The sequence below is a fragment of the Ammodytes marinus genome (genome assembly GCF_949987685.1).
Source record: "Ammodytes marinus genome assembly, chromosome: 9".
Taxonomy (NCBI): Eukaryota; Metazoa; Chordata; class Actinopteri; order Uranoscopiformes; family Ammodytidae; genus Ammodytes; species Ammodytes marinus.
In genome coordinates this window covers 4,155,249-4,182,345 of record NC_137213.1, presented here as the reverse complement: position 1 = coordinate 4,182,345, position 27,097 = coordinate 4,155,249, and the positions used below count along the sequence as shown (strand labels likewise).

The window sequence follows — 27,097 nt, the reverse complement described above, 5'->3', positions numbered from 1 at the left end:
AGTGCCAGCGTGAGCTCCTACAACACTGCAGTGTTAATACACAGCTAATCCATCTTCCTGGCACGCAATACAACATTTAAAACAAAAGGAACAGACAGACAGAGAGAGAGAGAGAGAGAGATAGAGGGAGGAGGATAAAAATAAAGCAGCATGGAGACAGCAGTGTGTCTGAGCAGCGGATACTGACACTTTGAGGCTAAAGTCTTTCCCCATGTGCATGCCTCTACGGCTAGAAGAACAAAGGCTTGTGTGAGGGTGTGTGAAATATGAATCAAAAAGCATGTGGGCGGGCAAGGAAGCAATGCTTATTCATTTAAACAGGTTAATTCCCTTCTGCTTTGGATTTTCACAGGACATGCAGCACTAAGCTCCATCGCTAACCATGAAGAGTGTTTGAGGCAATATGAGGTGGTTCTTACTCTGATTTGATCCATTTTATATATAAGATCCTTACATTATTCTGTTGATAAAAATGGACACATGTAAAAGAGGCTTTTGCTGTGTGCAGTTGCAGGTTGTTTGTGTTTTTCTCCTGCCTTAAAGCAGTATGGCCCTCAGAAAGTGGACTAGGTCCTTAGGTAGTGATTGTGTGGCTGCACACTGAGCCATAACACTATAGTGGTAAGTCTGATGTAGACAAAGGAATGTGGGGAAATGGAAAGCAAGATCAGTGCGTCTAGTTCTTTTTCAAAATCAATTTTAATGAAACTCGTGAAATATTCAGGCTGCCGCTGGTTCCGCCATACCTGTTTCTACCATTGAGGACACCGAGGTCAGATAAAGTAGAGCTACTACTGACAATAATGAGAACATTTATGAGAATTATATGCTGAAATTCAATGGAGATGCAGCGATGTACCTGTCAATTCTACAAAGGTTCTGTTAGATCGATAAATGATGTTGGGATGGATACTTTATCTTCTTCATGAGCATGGCCCTATTATATTGTCAAATATAATTATATCAATTATGGATCAGTTATTTATAAAGGACCAAGGCCATTTTTGACTTTGGTATTTATCCTGGCTACGGCCTACAAAGGCTACTCTTTTATTTTGGTTTTATCCTTGATATTTATCGTCAACAAATATTATTCATCCCATTGTTTGCTACACTTGAGGTAAAATGGAAGAAAATGCTTTGAAATGCCACAAAGGTTGTCAGCCATGGTTACTGCTCATTGGTGGGTCTGATCCCCGAAACCATTTATTTCCATTACACTGCTGGAAAACCAAAGGGAACTGAATGTGCTAAATATAATTCACCTCATGTCACATGAGAAACACCCTTATGTAAGAAAAACCCTAACTCAAACCCACAAAGTCTACCACTGTTTTTTACAGCTTATTATCACCAAATATGTTTAAGGTCTTATCATGTACATGGAACAGTGAGTGTATTGCTCATGCATTTACAATATTCCAAACACTATTAGAAATATATTGCTGCTGTATTTCTGAAAACAGGGAGGCCGACAGAGAGAGAGAGGGAAGTCCCAGACATGAATATGTATTTCTGTGAATATGAATATAGTCAAATAAATCATCAGAAATATCAGCCTTCAGCAGCCTGTCAGACAGGGAGAGTCTGATTAAAGATGCCATGTTTGGCTGCAGCGCATCCACGTTCACCACGAAACCTGAGGACACACACACACACACTCACACGGCTGGCAACACATCAAGTTCACACAGACAGACCTACAGGCACACACACACCACAGCTACATTAAGTGTATTCCCTAAAAAAAGGGTGTGATTATAACTGATCTCTGCGCGCACTCACTCACTCACTCACTCACTCACTCACTCACTCACTCACTCCAACACAAAGGCATACAGTAGGACAATACTGATTCACATACACACATGTGCAGTTACATATAAAACAAAGTTAAAGTCAGGGTATGTTTCCCCTCTAAGGGAATAGATAACATAATCACTATTCAGGTCAGGCGTTGCTTTCCAATGCATTCTTATTATTAATATCCATCAGACAGACTTGCATTGGCATTATTTGACAATTAAATCACAGTCAACATGAAAATGCTGTTTCGACAAAACAAGCGAAAAAAACCGGGCTATATTTATTGCCAACTGTAAAATCTGATGATCATGTCAGCCAAACAAATTGCCTATTTACACATCCAGCTACATGAAACAACATTAGCATGCATTTGGAGTTGTGGTTGTGACCACCCTTAGACGTGGACTGGTCAATTTTTGTTAGGGGCAACAAAAGATAAGACTTTAACCAGTCTCCCTTTTCAAACCAATGGTCAAAGTGGCTTTATTATAACAATGGCTAGTCCTTATCTTCAACCATGTGACTATCACTTTAACTATGATAAACAAAGTTTCATAGATTTAGGTACATCTTTAACTACATCTATATTTTACTGGTACGCCTCAAACAGCCCTTCTTGGGATAAATAAAGTTTACAATACAAAACACTTTGCTTTGCTTAATGTGTTCACTGCACATTAAAGGATATTAAACATAGATTTTAACAAATGACCCAACCAGGAATTGTCATTTGTACGGTATTTTAATCATACAACTTTTCAATCTCTAAATAACAAACAAAGCAAAAGTAGACTAACGACAAAATAAATAAAAGTGGAAGGATCTTAGCCTGTAGCCCTTTTGTATTACTATTACAGAATACCAAATCATTTTTTTTTGCCATAAAGATGCATTGCTGTTTTTTAAGCAGGGTGTCCTAATCCGGGAACAATGGCTTTCTGTCAAGAATTTTCTTTCTTTTTTATCTGTAGTCAATCATATGCAGCTATAAAGGAATAATGGTAAATTCTGGTGTATAAAAATGGTCATGTATGAACAAACCTGCTAATGCGCACAAACATTCAGTATGAACCAGAACGTTAATTCAAACAAAGTAATAAAATAATAGTATTTATAATATTTAGTATTAACTAAGCAGTTATTGACAGAAAGTTAATGCTTAATTAATGCTTATTACGCATTAACTAACAGTTAATTAATGTACCTTTGTTGTGAAGTGCTACCCACATAAAAACACAGAACAAAAATAAAGAAGACCAAGACAGACAGAGAAAAGCATGATATCACACATCCACACTGACACTCACAGTGAGTCAGAGTGCTGCAAAGAGGTGAGGCACGCAGGGCTGGATGGAGGGCTTTTGACTGTCTGACTGACTAATGGCCAGGGATCATTCCTGACTCACTCACTCACTCTCTCTCTCTCTCTCACACACACACACACACACACACACACACACACACACACACACACACACACACACACACACACACACACACACACACACACACACACACACACACACACACACACACACACACACACACACACACACACACACACACACACACACACACACACACAACCATTATGCACCAATGGAAGGCAGGGCAGTGGATGACTGGCCTGTCTGCTTGACATCAAGATTGAACAATGTAAATATATAAAGAGATACATCAATAAATGGATGGAAGGCATGACTCGAACAGGAAGCTTATTAGAGATGGGGATGGGGAAAAAGACAATTATAGGTGGTTCATGACAAGATGTGGTGAAACATTATCGGACTAAGTGAGAGATCAATGAGCTCTCTTGATCTTCTCTGGAGTGGGGCCAAGTGCGCCGGCCTCGCCTCCAAGCAAGCTGACGAAACAGCATTGTTGTTCAGTGACCCCCGACCCTCTAGTGATATATGCTCAGTCAGATGATCTCAAACAAGAAACCCACAGCCTACCAGTCCAGGAGCAAACCACCAATTCCAAACTTCGACCACAATGTAGTTCATCTTGTACCAACCTACACATCAAAACTGTAAAGCTCCAAAGATGAACCGTATGCCAGTGTACTGTTCATCGACTTCTCCTCTGCATTCAATACAATAAAACCGGTTAACTGCTCTCCAAAATGATTTGTGTAACATCAGAGGTCCAACTCAGTGTCTTGTAGCAATGCTCTTGTCTCTGGTCCCACGTCAAAGAGGCTGGCTTCCGAGGGTGGTCTGTATAGGGGGCAGGTGGTCATAATAAGCTTGACAGTCTGTTCAGGGGCACCTCACTCGCATGCAGCTCCAAAGATGAACCGTATGCCAGTGTACTGTTCATCGACTTCTCCTCTGCATTCAATACAATAAAACCGGTTAACTGCTCTCCAAAATGATTTGTGTAACATCAGAGGTCCAACTCAGTGTCTTGTAGCAATGCTCTTGTCTCTGGTCCCACGTCAAAGAGGCTGGCTTCCGAGGGTGGTCTGTATAGGGGGCAGGTGGTCATAATAAGCTTGACAGTCTGTTCAGGGGCACCTCACTCGCATGCAGCTCCAATGATCCATATGGGTATGAATCCACATCTCATCCACTGGTACTTCTCCTTCTGTATTAACAGTTAACAGCTGATCCGGGTCCATAACACCTACTCCCCCATGGTCACAACCAGCTGCGGCGCCTCACAAGGATGCGTTAGCTCTCCCCTGCTCTTCACACTGTACACCAATGACTGTCTAACCAGTAACCCAACCACCACCTCATCACGTTTTCAGATGACACTGCACTGTTAGCTCTGATGAAGGAGGGGGAGGGGGCTGACCTCTATCTGGAAATGGTGGACAACTTGGTAAAGTGGTGCGACTAATAATCATCCTCAATACACTCAAAACGGAGTAGATCATATTCGGCACCTCACATGATTGCCACACTACACCAATTCACAACCAAACCATAACACAAAGATCATCCTTCAAATACCTTGGAGTGTAAGTGGACAGTGCCCTGTCCTGGACCAGCGTGTGGAGCAAGGTGCAGCAGAGAATTTACTTTTTAAGGAGGCTCAGGTCATTTGGAGCAAGCAGCGGAATCCTGTCTCTCTTCTATATGGCAACAGTCCAAAGCATCCTGCAGTATGGAGGCTGAGTCTGATTTGGTGCCCTTTCAGCACAACTGAGAACCAGGATTTTTCGGCTCCTGGGAATCTGCTCGAAATTGGTGGGCCACTCAGTGGAGAGCACTTTTATTGATACCAACAACATGCACGCAGTCAAGATTGGCTGACTAAATCACTCTGGACCCTTCCCATGTGTTGCACAGAGAGTACCAGCTCCTGCCCTCTGGGAGGCGCTATAGGGTTCCAGAGTGCAGCAAGAACAAATACAAACCTTCGGCCCAATCCCAAATGACCCTCTAGGCACTCCCACTCCGTGAGCGAGTGTCACTCGCTGTGGGGTCACCCTCGCGGCCGTGGAGTGCCACTCGATCATTAAGGGGAGGGTATAACAACGGTGCGGCTTTGGCAAGACCTCGCCTATGTCAGACGGAAACAGGAAGTTTGTTCAGTCTTTATTTCTCACCATAAAATAAAATTCCACCGCATTTATATTTTAAACAGCAATATTTAAATTCGATAACAATAAGAACCTTGTATTTTTTTAGGCCTGTTTTGCTATCACATTACCTTCAAGTCCTAGTTATTGTATGCTTAACCTGTACACAGAACATTTCAGAAAGGATATTGATGATAATCATATACAAAGCATTGACCTGAAACACTCTTTAGCCTACATTCATAATAGGCTAATATACGCATGTGAGAATAAAATGTAGTATTGAATAAAAACAAACTCACTCCCATGCTTCTTTGGCTGCATAATTTATTTTTTGTTAAACATTTTCTAACTGCATATTCTAAATTTTACCAGCTCAGTATGTCGGAAAACGGATCCGCTGTTTAATTATCCTTTTAGTTTACATGCACAGCATTCACAACCAGGGAAAATAGCAATAGTCTGCTAAGGCATGTATTCCACTTGTCATACGTTAATCTGCCATTACACCCGTGAATCGCGGCAGTTAATTAGCGTGCATAAATTATAATGCACTACAAGGGTGGTCAAAAATAAGAAAAGTCATGCATAGACGATCCGGCTGACTGACGGATCGTACCCTCATCGGCTTTAAATAACAGTAACACAAATCTTACTAACAATATAAGGAAATAATAATCACTGTCCCTTATTAACTTGTGGGCATTTTCTTCATCTGCTTTGTTTTATCTTTTATCCACGGTCCTGAAAAAACATTAAATGTAGACAAGTGGCATAGTCAATTCAACAAGTGTAAAACAACATGTTTGTTCCAATATGCTAAATTGTAGGCTAAGGCTACCCTCCGGTTCCGTCATTTAGGGCTATGCGTAAAAATAATCAATTAAATGTCTGTTTGAGGTAAGAGCACGTTTAATTTATAATTCGGGAAACAAACTCCATGGAACTCTCATTTGTAGGTTTGGCTCTTCCATTCCGGACATAATTGCTTGGCGGACACCTGTGTCAAACGTAGGTCTAAGCCTCCATCGATTTTTATAACCCACTTACACTCGAGGCTTGGTGGTTTTGGACGGCACTCAATATGGCGGGCCCTCCCCGCGAACGCGCAGACGGAGGGACAGTGGATAGGGATAGGGTGTAGGGGGTGGATCTAGATTGGGCCTTCATTTGTTTCCTTGTCTACATCACTGCTGAATCAACACAGGAAGGCAAATAAGTGACTTTTACCCAGATTATCATATTATTATTCAATGTTCACCTGATTTGCCTATAAAGAATAGAGGATCATATATGGCGCAAACAAATATTAAAGAAAGACCATAAGTGACTTTGAGAAGCGATGTGACACTGCCCACTGGCTACATCTGTTTCTGTGTCCCACTTTCATAGACGGGTTACATTTAAGCAAGCATAAGCTACCTGCTTCCTACGGGCACTGCACTAGTGATTGAAACACAGTATGAACATGAAAGACAACAATTCAAAGAGACACTGGCTGCTGCCCGGAGAGTATCCATTGGCCTTGACTTGTGGACAAAAAAAGGGACTGACAGCCTCATTCCTTGTTATAACTGCATGCTACTCGTGTTGAACAAAGTAAGCCTGCACACACTTTGTTTGCCCTTGAACAAGTAGCTCACCCACACACTGCACTGTCTGGTGCATACCATACAACTTGTGGTCCACATGTTGCAGAAAGAGACAACTGTTATAAGAGTCCTCGATAAAGCAAGGTCTGTGCTGAAGCTCTTTTGCAAATCCTCAGTTGCAACACAGAGGTTATTGGACCAGTTTGCTGTTATTGTTGTAAATGACTTCCCCACACGCTGGTCAAGCACATTCAACATGCTCACACGACTCCTCACAGTCAAAGATTCAGTCTGTCAAATCACAAATAACATGGGATGGGACAGTTTGCTTACTAGTGAGTGGCAAAAGCTTTCGTAATTGCATGACCTACTGTGGAACACACAAAAGCCCTCCAGAGTGACACCACATCTATGTCCCTAGTGGTTCTTTGACCTGCTGAGTCACCTAACTGACTTTGCAGAGAGAACTCAGTACAGATACCTCGCCACTTGCAGAGAAAAATTAGATCTAATCTGGCATTTTGCTGGTTCAGCAAAATGTTAATGTTGATGTGGCTGATAGAAATATCCAGGAACTGCTGAAACAGGCAGAAGACGAATGCACTTTGCCACACAAAACAGGAGGACCAGTCTGAAGATGATGCAGAAGAAGAGGTTATTGAGGAACCAGAAGCAGCGCAATCCTTTAAGCAGCATGTGTTTAGGTTCCTAAACACACCCAGCATCAGATCATCAAGTGCAAGGAATAACTTTCACATCCCATCACTGAAGAGTGACCGTTTTTATCACAGTTTAAAACCTTTTGCGTTAGACTTGTTGGCTATGCCAGCTTCTCAAGCTTTTGCAGAGAGGGTATTCAGCATCACAGGTGACCCCACAGACGTTCCTAGCCAGCATCTACCCCGAAAGCAGTGGACAACCCTCAACCGCCTGAGGACAGCAATGCTGAAGTGGGGCATCACAGACAGTGCCCAATGCGAGTGTGGAGACCCAATACAAACTGTGGAACATATCCTAACCTGTTGCCCCAAACACCGGCCCCCGAACGGCGAACCTGGTCTAATTGACCTCGATCGTATGACGCTGGACCGGCTCGCCTCAACTGAATTGAAGGTCTTAAGACATACGAAAGAAGAAGAAGAAGATCACAGGTGACCTCACAAGAGGACGGCGCAACAGAGGAAGGTTCACATTGGAGCCTCCCAGCTTTTGTCCTTTTTATCAAAATGGGCTTTTTACTGTGCCATTCCTTATTTTGTGTCAACACTATCAGACACCAAAAACACAAATTAATTTTCCATCAATGTATGCTATAAAAGCGGTCCCCGTGGGTCATTTGGCACCGGTCCGCAGAAAAAGAATAAATAACTTACATTATTTCCGTTTTATTTAATGAACGATGAACGATGTTTTATTTTGAAAAATTACCGGATTCCCTCTGTTACATCCGTCTTTGACGCACTCTTGTCGCTTGTCGCAAATTAAACCCACAAGCTAGCAAAATGAGCAGAGCAAAATGGGCTGTACTTTTAAAATCTCTGCGGGACTTTCTAGTTGCTTCTGTCCTTCTTGTTCATGCTTTTCTCTTTCAAAAAACTCCGAAGACCTGAGTGCAGCCTTCGATACCATGAGCCATAACATCTGCTCCCCCGACTCAAAGTGCACTCTGCACTACTGCACTCAGCTGGCTCCAGTCATACCTCTCCAACAGATCCTTCCCCCTCCCCTCCCCTAAACTCACCATTGATGTACCCACAGTCTCCCTCTCCCCCGAGGCCTTGGCGTGTTCTTTGACCCCACCCTCCCCCTTGAGCCCCATATCCACCATATTGTCAAAAGGTCCTTCCATCACCTCCGAAACAGTGCCAAAATCAGACCCTCTCTCACACAACCCGCTGCTGAAAGACTCATCTACGCCGCTCACTGAATATTTTTTCTTTTTCGGACGATTCTCTGTAAGCCCTAGAGATGGTTGTGCGTGAAAATCTCTGTGCATCAAATATTGCTGTGGTTAGTATACACATAAACAAACGTTGGGCAAGCGTTCGCTGTATATTACCTCGTATGCCATTAAGGAAAAGAGGGTGAAAATAAACAAGTGAAACGTAGGACACCAATGCTCCTCTCCACTGAAACCAGAAACAGCAATCTCAACAATCCCATATAAAGATCAAAAGCAACCATTAACCATGAAATTCCTCCTTGCATTGTGTGTGTATCCAAAGCCTGATATGTCATATTTCCTTTGTGCCATAGAGCTCCATTGTTGAAGCAATGACGGGGCCATACGGTTGCCTTTGAAGACATAATTCCCTTGTTACATTAAAGCTGGCAGTATATTCCTTTCAGCAGTGGAAATATGGAAGTATCAGACACAGTTATTCAGAATATACAATTTGCTGTTTTAAAGGAACTGGGTAAATATAAATGAAGTAGTCCCAGACTTACAGTAGACTGATTTCATATGCACCACAACATTGCTACATACATTTGCCGTCCTCTTTCTCGTATGATTATAGTCGGATAGTTTTATTTAGGTTTAATATTGTTTTGTGAGCAGATCTACTGTTAGTAGAAAACAATAAATAATAGCTAAACAATAATAGCAAAACAATTACTGATTGACTCATTTATAAAATCAGTCAGTCCTTCCGACATACAGTATGTGTTCTAATACCACTCTTGATAGGATTCCATGGGATGGTGGGCTCAGTTTATTTGCTCACCGCAATACCTCTATTGTGTGCTTTATAGTGTTGTGTGACTAAATAATTGAAGCCCAGAGGTCCATTATGAGTTCCTTTCTCACACTGAGGAGGAATATAAACACATATTGTTCCCAAAGGATAATAAAGAACTTCCATGCTCAAACTTAATAACTATAAAGCCTCCTCTGGCATGAATTTTACGTGTGTGTGTGTGTGTGTGTGTGTGTGTGTGTGTGTGTGTGTGTGTGTGCCTGCGTATTCATTTATGTATGTATTTATTTATATGTAGCTACGTATTGACTATTTTGTATTTTCTAAAAAGTAAATTGAAAAAGTTCACAGTGTCTCATAAAACCTCTCAATCAGCTATTTAAGTGCACCAGAATGATGCATTTTACATTAAAATATTTCAAATCTTCTTCTCCCGGACCCCCTGTAAAGGAGCATGATCGAGTGCCACAAACCCTAATCCTTTGATGTACAGGAATCACTGCTAATATGCCATCATACTTTGCATGTTACTGTGAGAGGGATTTTGAAATATTGACTATGCTAAGAAGACTCCCTGGATCAGGCTTTTGGGCTCCAAGCTCTGGGCTTCTTAACATCCATGTGCCCAACTATTATTTCTCACAGCCCACACTAATCTATCCACCCATCACTCTGGAACAGGGTCAATCTGGTCTCATCATACCACACAACCTTTTTCCATTGATCCAGATTCCAATCTTTTTATTCACTAGAAAATTGTAGGGATGGCCCAAATACCATTTTACAGGCTTCGAATACTCGTTGTATTTTCCGGTCGAGTATTTCCAGTACTCGTTCTAAAAAAACACAACATCAAAACCAACATTAATAATCCCAATGTACTCACTGAAACCGAGTGTGTGAGCCGAGACCGCATGCTGCGTACTAGTTTGTCGGAGTTCCTTACTTTTTCCCCGTGGAATCAAACAGCTGTTGTTCCGTTCCAAATCATCTGGCCTCTGTCACCGTAACCCTTACAGGAGCTTTTCAATTAATTAATCTATTCTGTGATTTATAAATCCATACACAGATCCAATATTGATAGTCTTTTGTGTCCATATTATATCCATTATTGACCGCGTATTCCCATGATGCAAGCAAGTCACTGTTGATGATGGGCAATAGCAGCGCTGTATTGCGAACGTAGCCTACACAAACAGCGCTAAGCTAAGTTAACGTTAGCATTACGCCAAACATTAGCCTACTTTCCCTTCCAAAATCGCGCTGATGTTGTGGTATAGAGTTAAGAGGAACACATACTATATTCTTCCTCTATCTCTCTCTCCTAACTGCGCTTGGTGCCGCTTTTAGTTTGCCTCGCTCTGGTAAAATCTCGTAGCCTACAGCTGATATCACCGGTTGCGCATTGAAAGGTCAGCGGCCAACTAGGTCAAATAATTCGATAATATATTTTAAATGTCTAATTTGTATTTTACAGCTGTTGTTTAACTTGTGTATCTAAAATATTATTTTCTGACAAAATATGTTGCAGTTTGAGCTACCTTTGCAAAAAAAATAAGGTTTTTTGAAAAAAAAAAAAATCCGAAGACTGAATTGAGCTCCGAATACTAATTTAACAAGCGAATACTCGGATATTTGAATAATTCGGGCCAGCCCTAGAAAATTGTAGCAATTTTTCCTGATAAGCCCCACTGATAAGTGGTTGTCTTAGGGATACACATCTGCATAGTCCATATCCCTTATGTTCTCATTGCATTTTGCATGGACATGTCTGTACTTTCACTATTAAATAGCCTGGAGTTCTACTGTCGATGTTTTAAATTTTTATTCCACCAATTGTTTTAAGTGATCTCCCATCATGATCATTAAAGATTTTTTTCCGACCACATTTCTTCCTAAAGACGATGGTTCACCATTGTCTATCCAGGTTTTAATAACTAGAGAGATCTTAAAGCTGGGGTATGTGATTTCTGATTGGTCAAAGTTAACATGAGCTGTACACTGTGACCAATCAGAGCGAGGCTCTGATTCTCTGTTCTTATTGGCTGTTGGGACTGTCCATTCACTTTGGCACGACTTTGTTGGTGTAAAGCGTGTCAGGGAGGGACTATAGGGGAGGGACCAAAGAGAACAAGTGGAGCGGTTGAGGTATTTGAATTTGAATCTCTATCCCAACTGCCATTTTCTCCCCAACATTACAGCGCACTGCTTAATAGAAAGGTCAATACAACTGCCATCTGACAAGATTGCTCCCAGTTAGGCAGGGAGAGGATGGATTAGCAAGGGATGCTCTGTGTGTGTGTGTGCGTGCGTGCGTGTGTGTGCGTGCGTGTGTGTACTAGCCCAGACTCAGGCCCTTTCTAGAACCACCCCCTACTCCCTATCCACTATCCCTCCGTTTGCGCGTTCGCGAGGAGGGCCCGCCATATTGAGTGTCATCCCAAACCACCAAGCCTCGAGTGTGAGTGGGTTATAAAGCCCTCGATCACCAAGTCTGCATCGATGGTGGCTTAGCCCTACGTTTGACACAGGTGTCCGCCAATCAATTAAGTCCGGAATGGAGGAGCCAAACCTACAAATGAGAGTTCCATGGAGTTTGTTTCCCGAATTATAAATGAAACGTTCTCTTACCTCAAACAGACATTTGATTGATTATTTTTATGCATAGCCCTATATGACGGAACCGGAGGGTAGCCTACAATATCGGAATCAACATGTTGTTTTACACTTGTTGATTTGATTATCCCACTTGTCTACCGTTAGTGTATTTTCAAGGCGTGGATAAAAGATAAAACGAAGCAGATGAAGAAAATGCCCACAAGTTAATAAGGGACAGTGATTATTATTTCCTTAAATTGTTAGTAAGATTTGTGTTTCTGTTACAGCCGATGAGGGGTAGTAATAGCGGCGGTGACGTCTGTCAGCTGGAGCGCATGACTTTTCTTATTTATGACCACCCTTGCAGTGCATTATAATTTATGCACGCTAATTAACTGCCGCGATTCGTGGGTCGAAATGGCAGATTAACGTATCATGACAAGTGGAATACATGCTTTAGCAGACTATTGTTCTTTTCCCTGGTTGTGTATGCTGCTGCGCATGTAAACTAAAAGGATAATTAAACAGCGGATAAAAACACCCACCCGTTTTCTCCACTACAGACTGAGCTGGTAAAATTAAGAATATGCAGTTACAAAATGTTTAACAAAAAATGAATTATGCAGCCAAAAAATCATGGGAGTGTTTGTTTTTATTCAATGCTACATTTTACTCTCACATGCGTAGCTGAATATGAATGTAAAGAGTGTTTCAGGTCAAATATAAATGTGGTGGAATTTTATTTTAAGGTGAGAAATAAAGACTTAACAGTTTAACTAGTGTTAGTTAGTCTTCCTGTTTCCGTCTGACAGAGGCGAGGGCTTGCCAAAGCCGCGCCGTTGTTATACCCTCCCCTTAATGATCGAGTGGCACTTAACAGCCGCGAGGGTGACTCCACAGCAAGTCACACTCGCTCACGGAGTGGGAGTGCCTAGGGAGTCGTTTGGGAAAGGGCCTCAGTGTGGTGTTAATGGCTCTGCTGTTATTTATGCAGTAAGGATGTGTGACCCGTTAAATGGACTAACCCTGACTGTTGAACAGTAGGGGAGAACGGGGGAATCTGAGGCATCGGGTAATGTGAGCCACCCCCTGTATCTAGGCAACGAAAAACATTTGTGGTCATGTGAGATATATGTTTTCAAGCCTCTCTCATTTCCCCATGGCCCTGAAAGAGAGGACCTCATGGTGCTGTGGTAAGCATGTTTTTTTCACCAAAATAGGTATTTTGCTAGCCTGGCATTCCCAGACCTGCCACTAGGCGCTGGCAAATTAAATTTGCTGCGCGTGTTGGTCTGGAGACGCTCCGTTGAAGCTTATCAAGACTACCAGAAATCTGGTATAACGTTTCAATTGGTTCTATCTAATATGGGCGCGCCAGAGCCCTTTATATGGTGCTCTGGGGAGGACGTAACCGGATGACGACAGTGACGTGCATGCGACGTCGAAGCTGTGATAGTAAACATCAAAGATGGCTGCGGATATGTTGTGTGAGTTTGAGACTGCTTTGGCCTCGACCCTTAACGAATTGGAAGACGGGACTCATAGCTTTCACTAGCAAGTAAGTGGAATGTTCTGTTTTGCCGACCGACAACGGCAAACGTTTAATTGAACAGTTTAACAGCTGTTCGCTAAACGAACGGGGCTTACGTCACTTGTGCATCGCTCTGATTGGTTGTAGTGCTATCCAACTGCGTGCAGTGGCATTTGAAATGCACGAGTAGGAGCCGCCCCTAGAGTTGGAAATTACTATTGATCGTCGCCAGACCCTCTATCGTTCAAGATATCAGGGTCAGGATTTCCAGGCTAGTATTTTGCATGTAAAAGTAATTGTTCTTGCTGTCAACTTAATCAACTGTTGTGCCAAAGCAAATGTATTCACATAGAAAAACTTCTATCATACATGTTGATGAACTACCAACATATGAAACCATGTGATGCTGATAACTGAAGATTAGCCTGAAATGCTAAGAGAGGTAGTTTTTTCTCAAATTGTGGTGGTGGGGGAAAGTGAGCCAAATGCTGTGGGGGAAAAGTGAGCCACTGTCTCACTTATCCCCACCATGAGGCACAAGTTAAGTTTAGTCTTAAACATATTTTAATGTAATATTACATAAAATATGTTTTATTTTAATGTCAAACACATTGTAGAAAAGCCATCATGCCAAGGAAATACACCAGGAAGACGACCTGGGGCAACCACACGGAAAGAGCACCTTCTCATCTTTCCCTGTAACCTTCAGGGCTGGAATGTAGAGTAGGCCTAGTTGTAGAGTATGACAGGCTGATGTTATAATCCAGTTGGGTCTTCTCCTGTGTTCTGAGTCCCAGGCTGTTCTCGCTGGTTCTGATTTTCCTATGCTTTGACCCCCAGACACTAGCTGGCTCTAAGGGTCCTGTGTTCTGACCCCCAGACTGTGTTCTAATCTAACTGGTTCTATCTTTAATTTGAATCTTATTAAAACCTATTGAATTATAATATGTTGTATTTGATTTTGTTCAGAGTTACTTTCAAGTGTTTAGAAAATTTGCTTTGCTTAATTGACCAAACCCCATCATTCTTTTACTAGTCCGACATTAGTTCTGGAATGTGTGGCTAGCTTTCAGGATTCTTACTGTTACAATATGTGTTTTTATGGTAGTTTCAGAGTGGAAAAAGTAAGTGGATCAGTTTACCCCACAGCTGGGGTAAAGTGAGCCACATGACAACTTTTTTTTAAAAACAATCATATTTTCACTGCCCTTTGTCTTGAAAAAATGCTGCTAATGCCCATTTCTAGGAAGCATCCTGAATTAATGGGAAATGTGTACATTTGAGTGATAAATAATTTTAGCTCCCTTAGACGGGAGCATATGTAAAAAGTGGCTCAGATTACCCCGTTCTCCGCTACATACTTGCAGTAGTTCTCATCTGAATGGGTTATCATGAACCTTATAGAAATATAATTGACTGCTTGGTATCATGAATAAACCAGTTAACAGAAGGTCCTTGCTTTTTGACTTGGGCAATTACAGCTGTCTATTAATACAGGGGGAATATATGGTCAACCTATGTGAGTTTGATTTTCTGCTACTGGATTTTAGAGTGTGACAGTCATACCAGAAGGAAAAGCAGGGAAAAGTGGAGTGAGCCAGACATTTTGAATAAGTTTCTCATCAAATTGTGATAAGCGTCCAGTGTGATGTTTACATGACAACCCCCACACCACATTACTTTCTAACCACGTCAAGGAGAGATGGGCTGAGGGCTGACGCCTTTATTGATAGTACAATACAAAAAATAAATTGGTGAGGTAGCTTTGCTCTAAGGCAGTGGTTCTCAAAGTGCGGCGAAACGCACGGAGGGGATGCGTCCCCCGTAACAGTAAAAACAGTACAGGGGTCGAAACACTTAAATATCCCTCCTAATTGTTTGTATTCACTCCCCACTTATTAAACTTGCGAAGTTCGGCTGGCCTCTGCCTCTCGTTGCAGACTGCTGGTCAGCCTCCCGCAGTGCAGCAGGCAGTGTAGTGGTCCCAATGTAAGTTGTTAGATAGTGAGCTTGTCAAGCCCAATACGATGCACTTTCTCACATTCAAGGTGAATTAGATTAGGTCAAGTGTCTAAGGATGGATGCTAACATTATCTGGTTTCTAACTCTTTTGCCTAAAGTTTAGCTAACAAACTAACGTTAGCTAGCTGCTGATAGCCATGGAACTATCTGCCTAGTTGACTGCTGATAGCCCACCCTGTTTATTTCCAATGTATAGTGTCATAATAGTTAACACTGCTGCTGCATCATGAGTAGTGAGTCCTACAAAAAAACACTCCAAAAGGTGATACGTTTTCAATGTGTAGAAAGTTTTGAACAATAAAGTAGAATAAATATTTGAATGCAATACAGAATGCCTCAGTGCCTTGATTTATATTCCATTAGATGTGTGTCAATGGGAGCGAGTTGTCTTTTCCTTAACATTTCCACCATAAATAAATACAGAAGACACAAATTACTGCATAAAAATTAACCAAAATGCACAAAATGAAGTGTTCAAACCTCAAATTTTTCTGGGGGACAACCCCCAGACCCCCGCTTTTAATGTGTGTTTCCCAATGTTGAAATGAGACCTAGCCCTTCATTTATTATTTTAAATGTGTTAATTACACAGTATTGGATGCTGACCAATACATGTAAACTGTAAAGACGCAAAGACGCTGGCCATTGAAATTATTTCAGTTTTATAATTTGTTTTCCTTTGGCGGCCCTCGGTCCAATGTTGGGTTCCTAAATTGGCCCTCAGCTATCAAAAGTTTGAGAACCCCTGCTCTAAGGATTTGCCTTTCCAGCTGGTGAAATAAGTATTGAGCACGTCACCATTTTCCTCAGTGCTTATATTTCCAAAAGTGCTATTGACATGACATTTTCACCAGATCTTGGTTACAACCCAAGTAATCCATACATACAAAGAAACCTAAATATGTTCAGAAATTAAGTTATGTGTAATAATGTGAAATGACAGGGGAAAAATATTGAACACATGAAGAAAGGGAGGAGCAAAAAGGCATGGAAAGCCAACAAGTGAAATCTATCAGTAATTAAAAAGCAACCCAGCCCCTTGTCAGTGCAATTTAATGTCAGCTGGTTCAGTCCAAACTGATGGCCTACAAAAAGGCCAAGCTGTTTGCCAAGGTGTCACACAAGACACATCTCATGATGGCTTAAAGAAAAACGCTGCCTCAAGAACTTCACAACCTAATTGTTGCAAGACATAACGATGGCATTGGTTACAGGCGGATTTCTAAGCTTCTGAACAACACCAGCTCCCCCGCCTTGACTACCGGTCCGCGGTAAATAAAAGCGTGCATGTGTGTCCAAGTGTTCCTCTCGTCTGATCAGGCCATCAGCTGCTCTGCTTGCGTGTGTGTGTGTGTCTGCGCGACTATATGGCATGCAGGCCGGAGAGTGATCAAGCAGTAGCAAGCAGACGCTGAACTGGTGGCGGAAAAAAAACATGCGGCGCTGCTCTATGAAGATATTTAGGATTCAGGTACAGGGATGTTGAACAGAAATAAGTGATTTCAGAAACTTGGAAAGTTAAAGCTATGTCACAGTGGCAACACACTTAGCCAACAGACCTGGACACGTCCTTGGGGAACGATCACTAACTATCTCCCCCATTTGCACTCTGCACTCTCTACTCTTCAACTGTATAATAATAAAGGTTAAAAAACCTAAGACAATATCTTTAAAAAATGACCTGAAAACACTGGTGTGCTCACTATCCAAAATCCCTTTCCTCCTCCTAGTTCCCCTTTCTTTTCCTAACCTTGCATTCACTCTTATGAACTTCCTATTTTGGTGCAACCTGTCCTCTCTCCTTCTCTCTTCTCTCCTATACTATTCTTGACTCACCTTACCACACCTGTGCTTTTCTGCTGCCTTCTTCTGAGCAGAATAGCTTTCTGTCATCTGTCAACGCCAGCGCACACTACAGGTATATGAGTTTCTGTACACCTGTTTTTGTGCGTGCATGTGTTTCCAAAGTGGGTGCCGGTCTCTTTTACTCCTACCCTCTCTGTTGTTATGCTCATAGCAATCAATAGAAAGCAAGGCGTCATCTGAGTGAGGCAAAAAAGGTAGCTCAGCTGTCACAGCACCCTGCAAAACAATGACTCAGAGAGACCCGGGGAGCTCCAAGTGAGTGTGTGAGTAAGCCACCAGATGAATCCATGTGTGCTTTTTTGCACCTTAAGCACATCCGAGCCAGCTACACGACACAACCCTCATGCACTGAAACACACACACACACACACACACATGCGAAGACACACATACACACTGAAACTCCCCCAGGGTCTCAGTCCCAGCTTAATGTCCTCACCTTCATGAAGAACATCATGTCAAAGTCACGCAATGTCTCTGTCAGAGCAGATTAGACGGGGCTCATTGCATCCATGCAGGCCCAACTCGCCAACTGGACAGGCTGACCACTGGCCACTCCCATGTCACTGTATATGTATACACACCATACAATGTGTTAGCAGTGGCATTCAAATAATTCCCTGGCTCCTGGCCTGGGCTTTTGTCTAGACACACAGTCTAAATGTAACTTCCTGTTAGGACTGTATTGTCTTCTGCGTTGCTAAAAATCTGCATTCCACACACACACACACACACACACACACACACACACACACACACACACACACACACACACACACACACACACACACACACACACACGTGTACCTGTGAAAAAGTACATTTAGAAAGATGGTCTTGTTGGATAAATAAGCATTCTCACACTGAGAAAACACACTAGTGGTGAATGAGTGTTTATAAAATAAATCAACACATCTGAAGTGCAGCTGCTGGATGCAAACAGACAGTTTAAATTATGTATTAAAGTAGCAAAGAGAGAGGACAGCGAGACTGTTGGGAGGCACAAACCCTGAATGATTCAGTACTCAGTGCATGTGACCTCAATGATATGACATATGACATCAAGGTGCAGACAACTCTACATACGCTAAAATGCCTTTGACCCACTTGGTTTAAGCCTCTTGGAAAGTAAAACACCTTAAACACTGAAACGGCTGACTTTAACTGTCAATAACACTATGAACTCTGTGTTCCACCTTTCCAACCACATTTCTCTGTCTAAAGTCTCTCTCACAGCTGTGGCTCACACGGATTGTAAACTGAAATCCAAGATGAGCTAACACCTTTTTTCGCAAAATGTTTGGACGTTTGTATCTCTCTGAGTGAGTGATTTTTTTATAATTATTATTATCTAGTTTGAAAATGTAAGCATATGGGCCCAATGTTACTCCGGTAAAATATGCTTAGCTGTGTGGTGATAGATGATCATGGCTTGCACGTATCTGTAGCATGTAAATTTTCATACTAACTGGATTAATAAATCCAGAAAATGCATTGTTCCCGATTTAGGAACATACAACTATTATAAGAACTGAACACACAAATGATGGGCAATTAAAAAAATAAATGCATGTTGGCAACTCCATGACAGTTTTGTGCTATGGGGTTTTGTGTACTATTGGATTATACAATTGCCATGAAAAGACTGACATTTGCAAGAATACGCCTTTCTATCTGAGCAACGCACATGTTTTATGGTAAGAACATTCATATGCATACTGCGCTGTTAACAAAGCAGGATTTAATCCATTCCTCATATTCACAAAGAGACTCTCCCTAGGTCTGGTGTACTGTATAATGGGCTTAGGCATATTTCCTTGATTGTTCGTCTGAGGTTGTTCTCTAAATATTTACCACCTACAGAAGAGTCAACATTTTTCACCTCACCATGCAGCTTTGCAGGAAGCACTGCACGCTGCACAAAAAATATCACAATAATAATAAGAAGAAGAAGAAATATTATGTTGAATTCTCTCAAACTCTCTCTCACACACACACACACACACGCAAATATACTGTATATCAGATAGACAGAAAGCTATAGATAGATAGATAGATAGATAGATAGATAGATAGATAGATAGATAGATAGATAGATAGATAGATGGATGCAGCATCTACAGCATTGCTACAGCTTGCCTCTGTAAATGTACTCTGTCAATCGTAAAACCAAACAGAAGGGTCTGTATTCTGTTTTCCTAGTTGGTAATCATTTCAACAAGACATGAACAAGTAAGCTTATGAAATGTCACTGGTCAAGGAATAACTCCATAAAATGCCATTAAGATATACACCAACAAGTGCATTCTTTCTAGGCTGGCACCGCCCACCTACCTACTTCCTCTCAATTTTAATTTCCCTTCAGTAGTCAGTCTGGGCCTGCGGTATATCCGCAGGAGTTGTAATCAGAAGCCGGCGCATGACGTCACGACCAAACCTTATGCGATTGGTTGGCAGAGTGGAACTGGGCAGATCCAATAGTTTTAAACTTCAACAGACAACCGCCTTCAAGTGAGTTAATGTTTGTCAATTGTGCGATTCCAGACATTCTGTCCAAATGAAATAAAGTATGATGGTCTGGTAGGACCAGGCTACATTCTTTCTACATTAGAAGAGAAAAACAATCATGATAGCTTACCTTTCCGACATACTGAGGTTCAGGTCCTATGTGTTCCTCCAGAACAAAGAACTGGTTCCAGATCCAGCCCCTCTTGGGCCGCTGTTGGGAATCCTTGTCTGTGTCCAGCAACTTGGTCTGGTTCCTCTGTGCTCTGACGGACGCTCTGCGGTTTGGATTGGAGATCTTAGAGTTGGATTTGGCATTTGTAATTGCTTGTGAATGGGACTGGGTTTTAGGATTTGAAAGTGAAGCCAGGCTGGTATTGTATGAGTATGTGCTGGGGTTTATGGTCCCAGATGAGTTCCTTTGATCAGGGCTGAATAGTAGAGGTAACTTAGTGTTGGGGACTGACTCAGAATTGGTCGTCATCTTAGAATTGGAGAATACCTTGGCTTTTGGCTGTGCCAGTGATCCGATCCTTGATTTTGAATTGGTCTTGGGATTGATTTTTGAAGATTGTTTTGGATTGTTTAAGGGATCTCTCGCCACCTGATTAGAATGTGCTTTGTTCGCCAAACCTTGCAATGAACTAGAACTCTGTTTGGAGGCACTTTGTACCATCTGTCTGGTATCCGAGGTGGATTTGACCTGGGACATTGCGTTTGCATTAGACCTTTGGTCGTCAGTGAGAGAGGACAGGGTGTCAAGCCTGGGCTTTACCTGGGACATGCTCCAAAGGTTTTGGCTTGAGCTTGAGAGCTGGCTGGGCTTTAGCGGAGACATAGGTTTTCCAGGACTGGAGCTTGGCAATGCGGTCGATTCAGGCAGTGACTCGGGCCAGGGATTAGGGTAGAGGCTGAGGTTGGGGTTAGTGTGACGGCTCAGATTGACCCGGGTCCCATAGCAACTCTGGGAGACTACACATAGGAACACCATCAGAGGACAACAACAGGAGAGTGCATCGACGCCGGATGAAACTCTCATTGTAAAGAAAGAATTAGTCCGGAAATGTCTTCCCTCTCGCACTTCCACTGTGTTATACCACTGTGGGCTGACACAGACACTCGCACATGGCCAAATATACACTCAAACACACGGGTGTACAGTCCTTTTCATAGTGCAGGGTAGCCAAGTGTGTCCACATGGTGCGATCCAAAGAATACATTTGTACAGCTCCCTCCAAAAAACTACATAATCTGGTTCACCATGTTCAACTTTATGTGGACATGGAATATTTCTCTATGTTTCAGTTTTCTTCCTCCCGACATTGTTCCCACAACGATAGAGCATTTGCATAATTTTGAGGAATTCAAAGCAGAAACCAGCCTTGAACTACATTTGACATGCTACTATCGGTCCATGTACTTGTAGTAAACACCACCATTTAGAATATCCACTATGACAAGTTGAGGTTCGTGTTGTCTGTCCTGAAAATACGTAGTCAACAGTCGATTGTGGTGTCAGGGGCTCATCAAAGGTATGCAGCTCCTGTAACAGAGAAGATAAGATCCACCATTAGGTTGTTTCTTCAACTTGTACAAATCTAAAATTAAACTTAACAGTGGCCCACATTCTACAAACCTCTCTGCTGGTGGAATTATTTATAGGATTTCATTTAAATGAATTATCTTTTGAATATTTCAGATTAAACACGTTTGTAGATTCGTCTTAAACCCATTCATTTTGAGTGCAATGCTAATTCAGTAGATTATAAAAGATGAGATCTCTAATCACTTTCCAAACAAACAGCTGGTTGTCTGTACTTTGTATGTGTTGTCTTTGCACCTGCAGTCAGTTTTGAAACTTACATTGATTTGCTCAGACAGATACCACAATGGAAAAAATTACTATATGGCCTACAAGACAGAACAAAGATGTGCACACTGATAACATATAACAACAGCGAAAAATGTCATGGAAAATAAAGATAGGGCTTTGGTGGTATAAAATTGCCTACAGACAATAAAACAAAAGAAAAAATAAACGAGATATGGTGCACTGGAATTATCGGAATTGGGTATAGAATAAAATAAATAAATGCTCTTTATTGTAATTATATTACTCTTTCTGTTGGGCTATAATATAATCCTTAAAATGATTATACTGTATAAATCAGTGCCTGTTACTAGGAGAAGAACTATTGCCCTTCTGCTGCTGCTTGCCAGACTGGAGGGGTTAGCAGGAGAAGGAGCCGGTATTGGGTCCATCCAATAAACCAGCGCAGGCAGCAACAAGTGAATTTTTATCATCTTGTTGTTGAACTGCGTATGGACACTCAACAGTGTGCTGAAAAAATGTATGACCTACTCATTGGTCAAGAAATCACCAGACAGTCGACAAACTACAGGGCATTTTATATACAATAAATCACTGACCACAACCTTAAAGCCACTACAAGTAACATGGCACGTTGGCGTCCCCTTTGGACAAAAGCGGTAGTATTTTTACGACGCCCGCTGTCGCAAAGCTGTTTTCTAGCTCGTGCCAGGCGTGCGAGTGTGAACCGAGAAGGGCGCAATGTAGTGCATGTCCGTGTGTTGAAAGTGTGAGGACTCTTTTCGCCTCTGTGAGAGTGGTTTTGACACTGCATCAACTAATGCCAGTCAGTGCTACACACACCTGATTGCAATGAGTTGATGCAGCAGCGTCACCTAACTACTCTCTCTCACGGAGCTGAAAGATTACGTGTCCTCACAGAAAGGGAATGAACGAGAGACGGCAGTTAGTATGGATCACAATGAGGTAATGTGTTTGTGTTGTTGATGTAAATAATGACTATTTCAGATAATGGTTATCTGATGATGGTGAAGCAAAGCAAACTTTGTGTTAGTACCAACCGCTCAATCATTTAGGAGTAAACACTGAAGTCTAGTTTCGCTCTCGTGAAATTGTATACACGTTGCTTGGCAACGCCCTCGTCCCGCCCGTAGCCTATATCACTCTCCCTTTTAGCTTTTTTTCATTGCATTCTCTTTTTTTTTTTTGATGGTTCAGCCCCGTTATCAGTCATTATGACGACAAATAACTGTCTCAAACAAGGCTCCCGCTCCCCTTCCCTCACCTGGAAGGATAGGCTTCTCAAATCGCGTTGCAGCGCCACACTGAAATCTGCGACCGGATATGTGACCATAGAGCCTGAGCGAACCGAAAATCGGACTGGGTGTGCGACCTGACCAAAAGCAGTAATAAAAACTATATGAAAATGTCTTTCTTTGCACTGATGGTCTCGTTTGCTGTTAAAGGTAATTTATGATTATCAGAGGAAACGTGAGGCTGTTTAAAATATATTTAAATGTTATTTGTAGCCGCTTTAAGGGATTGTTTAATTTAGAAAAAGTAATAATACAAATGTAAATCTACAGCAAACGTACAAAATTAATCTTGAAAATACAATACAAAGTGGGGAGAAGGATATGTGTGTAACACATGTTGGTGTTGTAAAAGTTTGAAAAGTAAGCAAACACAGGACACAACATGCAATTTGCAAAAGAGGTTTATTGAAACTAAAGAAAAATCTATTTCCATAATTTGGTTTCTTAAACAAATCTGACACTCCTGTACAGTACAAATGGCGACTTTGCCTTACAGGTTTGCATACGGGGGTGCTTTCTTCCCACTGTGGGTTGACGCTTGAAGCCAGCGTCTGGATAAATTGACCCATTGGATTTACTTGTGGCTTGTGGGCGATACAAAACTGTCTGGAAACTTCCTGGCCTTCTTGGGGGATGAAAATTGCTGTTGGGTAGAGTTGGAGCAGGTCGTGTTGAATGTTGTGGGGGAAAATGTGATGGTTGGGACCGGTCTGTGTTTCTATCTAAGCTAACAAGAAAGTTTAAAATAACAATTTTGGCTTGTTGCCTCTTGTGGTTGTCCAATTTTCTTAATAGTGGGACAAGGCTCATTGCAAAATAATACGATTCGTTCAGGTCAGTTTCTGGTTTTTGATGTGGCTCCTGTAGAATGCCCAGAAGCTGCTCTTCCAACTTGCTTGCCTGTGATAGGTGGCTCCTCCTCGTTTCCAGTGTTGCACGTGTCACTGTTGTTACCTGCTCTTTTGGGCTACAGGACCTCAGGGGCCTGTCCCTCTCCCCAGAGGAAGTAGGTCCAGACAGGGATGGTGCTGGAGTCACTCTGGACTCATCAAATGCAAGTGACAGTGGAGTTGAAGATCTCTCCTCATCCACTGGATGATAACTTAGATTGCTTTTTGAACTATATAGAAAAAAAGCACATAAGAAAATGCTTAATTCAGTCCTTGTGATTCATTAATGACATTGGAACTATTTTCTTAGGGATGGCATAATTCTAATAATCAGTTTATTTGCAAAGTGAATCATTATAAAGTTGATATTGTAATTAATGTCATCCAAATGCAGGTTATATCATTTCAAAAATAACTTCTTGGCTGTAGGTGGGGCACAAGAAAATACATTATGTCCTTGTATTTCCTCTTCTTTGGCAACTTGCAATTTGCAAAATTAAACTGGAACAAAGAAGAGAGACAGATTATTAAAATAATCTCACATGTAATTTATCTTTTTTTGCTTATTCCCGCACATGTACTTTGCTTCTGGGGACTCGCTGAGCAGCCTGGCGTTCAGCTACCGCCTGGGTCACACGACAGAGTGAAACTCGGTACATATGGTGTGTGCAGCTATCACAAACAATCTGATGGGTACGTTCCTCCCAAAACCAACCCCAGACACATGGAAGGAGGTGGCACAATGTTTCTGGGACAAATGGAACTTTCCGAACTGTCTGGGAGCCCTTGATGGTAAACATGTTGTTATCCAGGCACCACCTCTGTCCGGCAACCAGTATTTTAATAATAAAAATACTTTTTCCATCCTGCTGTTGGCTCTTGTGGACGCAAAAACCAGATTCCGCTATATTCAGGTGAGTGACTTCGGGAGAGCAAGTGATGGAGGGGCATATGCAGCATCTGACCTGGGGAGAAGGATGGAGAAAGGAACACTGCATGTGCCAGAGAGAACACCCCTGCCTGGTGCTGCTGACATTGGTGATGTGATATGTCATGATGGGTGATGCAGCATTCCCTCTGAAGCCCTATCTAATGAGACCCATCCCTGGCCAGAATCTATCCCACACAAAGAGGGTCTTCAACTCTAGAGCGAGGATGGTCGTTGAAAATGCCTTTGGCATTCTGGCATCAAGTAGTTGGCGTTTTTCATCACAGGAACCTGCACCCCAAGAATGTAGACAACCTCATTATGGCTGCTTGCATTCTCCACAATTTCAATTTCCCCAAATGAGAATGCCAGGCTGCTGGAAGAGGCGGAGGAATTGGGGAGACACATGGCACCGGCAAGGAAGATGGGAGGAAACAGGGGTTCGAGAGAGGCTTGTGCAGTGAGGGAGTGCTTTGACACTTTCTTATTAATATGTTTATGGAAAATCCATGTGTCCTTCTTCAATAGCTTCTAATTCATATGACCCAGTGTCTCCAAATTATTTGTTCACACAAAATTTCTCAGATTTAGCCTCTTAATTTTCCTCTCAAAGTGCACCAGATTCATGCATTTCACATTAAAAAGGTTAAAAAAATCTCCCGGGGGAGCATACCCCCGGACCCCCCTAGGAGGGTCTGCATCTCGGCTGTCTAATATTTTCGCACAGCCGCACAGTGGAGGCACTAGCGGAAAACACTGGGTGTGTAAATGATTTTTAACAAAGATCCTCTCCAATGTTAGCAGCGCTAACATTGGAGAGGGGCCCCCTAATCATATTTTGCTTAGGGCCCCCTGAAGGCTTGGGCCGGCTCTGCTAGGAGCACTGGCGCCCCTAACTCAGAATGTTTAGGGGTGCAAGCAGAGAATGTAGGGGCACACCTTAAATAGACCTGCAACGCATCTATTGACATGTTTCCCAAATTTAACGATATAAGGCCAACTGATATCGTATTGCCAGCATGTTTTGGACCACACTGACAACAGATGATACAAATCATTGTGTTTTTGAATCACCATGTGAAATCCTTCAGACATTCCTTTAGGAAAAAGGGAATTTTTCTTTACCCATTTTCGCCACAACCACTTCTACATCTGAGCCCTCTGATTTTTCCTCTCTCTGATTCCTGTAGGCAAAATAGTTATTGGCCCAAAAGTAACTAGTAGTAGCTATATGACAGTATCAACTAATTTGCATAATATGCAATTCTGAAAGAGGCAAATCGAATAGAAAATGCTGACCAGGTAGTTTACAAATTAACTAGGTCCTATAACATGTTTACAAACTCACTTTACAAACTTTTTGGTTGGCATACAGTATCTCACAAAAGTGAATACACCCCTCACATTTCTTCAAATATTTCATTATATCTTTCCATGCGACAACACTGAATAAATGACACTTTGATACAATGTCAAGTAGTCAGTGTACAGCTTGTATAACAGTGTAAATTTACTGTCCCCTCAAAATAACTCGACACACAGCCATTAATGTCTAAACTGCTGGCAACAAAAGTGAGTACACCCCTAAGAAAAAATGTCCAAATTGGGCCCAAAGTGTCAATATTTTGTTTTGCAACCATTATTTTCTAGCACTGCCTTAACCCTCTTGGGCATATAGTTCACTAGAGCTTCACAGGTTGCAACTGGAACCCTCTTCTACCGATTCATGACGACATCAAGGAGCTGGTGGATATTAAAGACCTTGCGCTCCTCCATCTCCCGTTTTAGGATGCCCCACAGATGCTCAATAGGGTTTAAGACTGGAGACATGCTTGGCCAGTCCATAACCTTTACCCTCAGCTTCTTTAGCAAGCCAGTGGTCGTTCGGAGGGGTGTTTGGGGTCGTTATCATGTTGCAGTACTGCCCTGTGGCCCAGTTTATGAAGGGAGGGGATCATGCTCTGCTTCAGTATGTCACAGT

The 27,097-nt window shown here is 42.1% G+C and overlaps 1 protein-coding gene across 1 annotated transcript in view; it reads right to left on the bottom strand.

The window, feature by feature from the left end:
- The window catches only part of LOC307256063 (cadherin-18-like), a gene marked incomplete at both ends in the record, with an annotated part of 184,029 nt that extends 162,839 nt beyond the window's left edge, over positions 1-21,190 (bottom strand). Inside the window, 1 exon segment of the mRNA XM_080034929.1 lies at positions 20,285-21,190. Coding sequence (XP_079891055.1) covers positions 20,285-21,190 — 906 coding nt within the window.
- Positions 21,191-27,097: the final 5,907 nt, after the last annotated feature.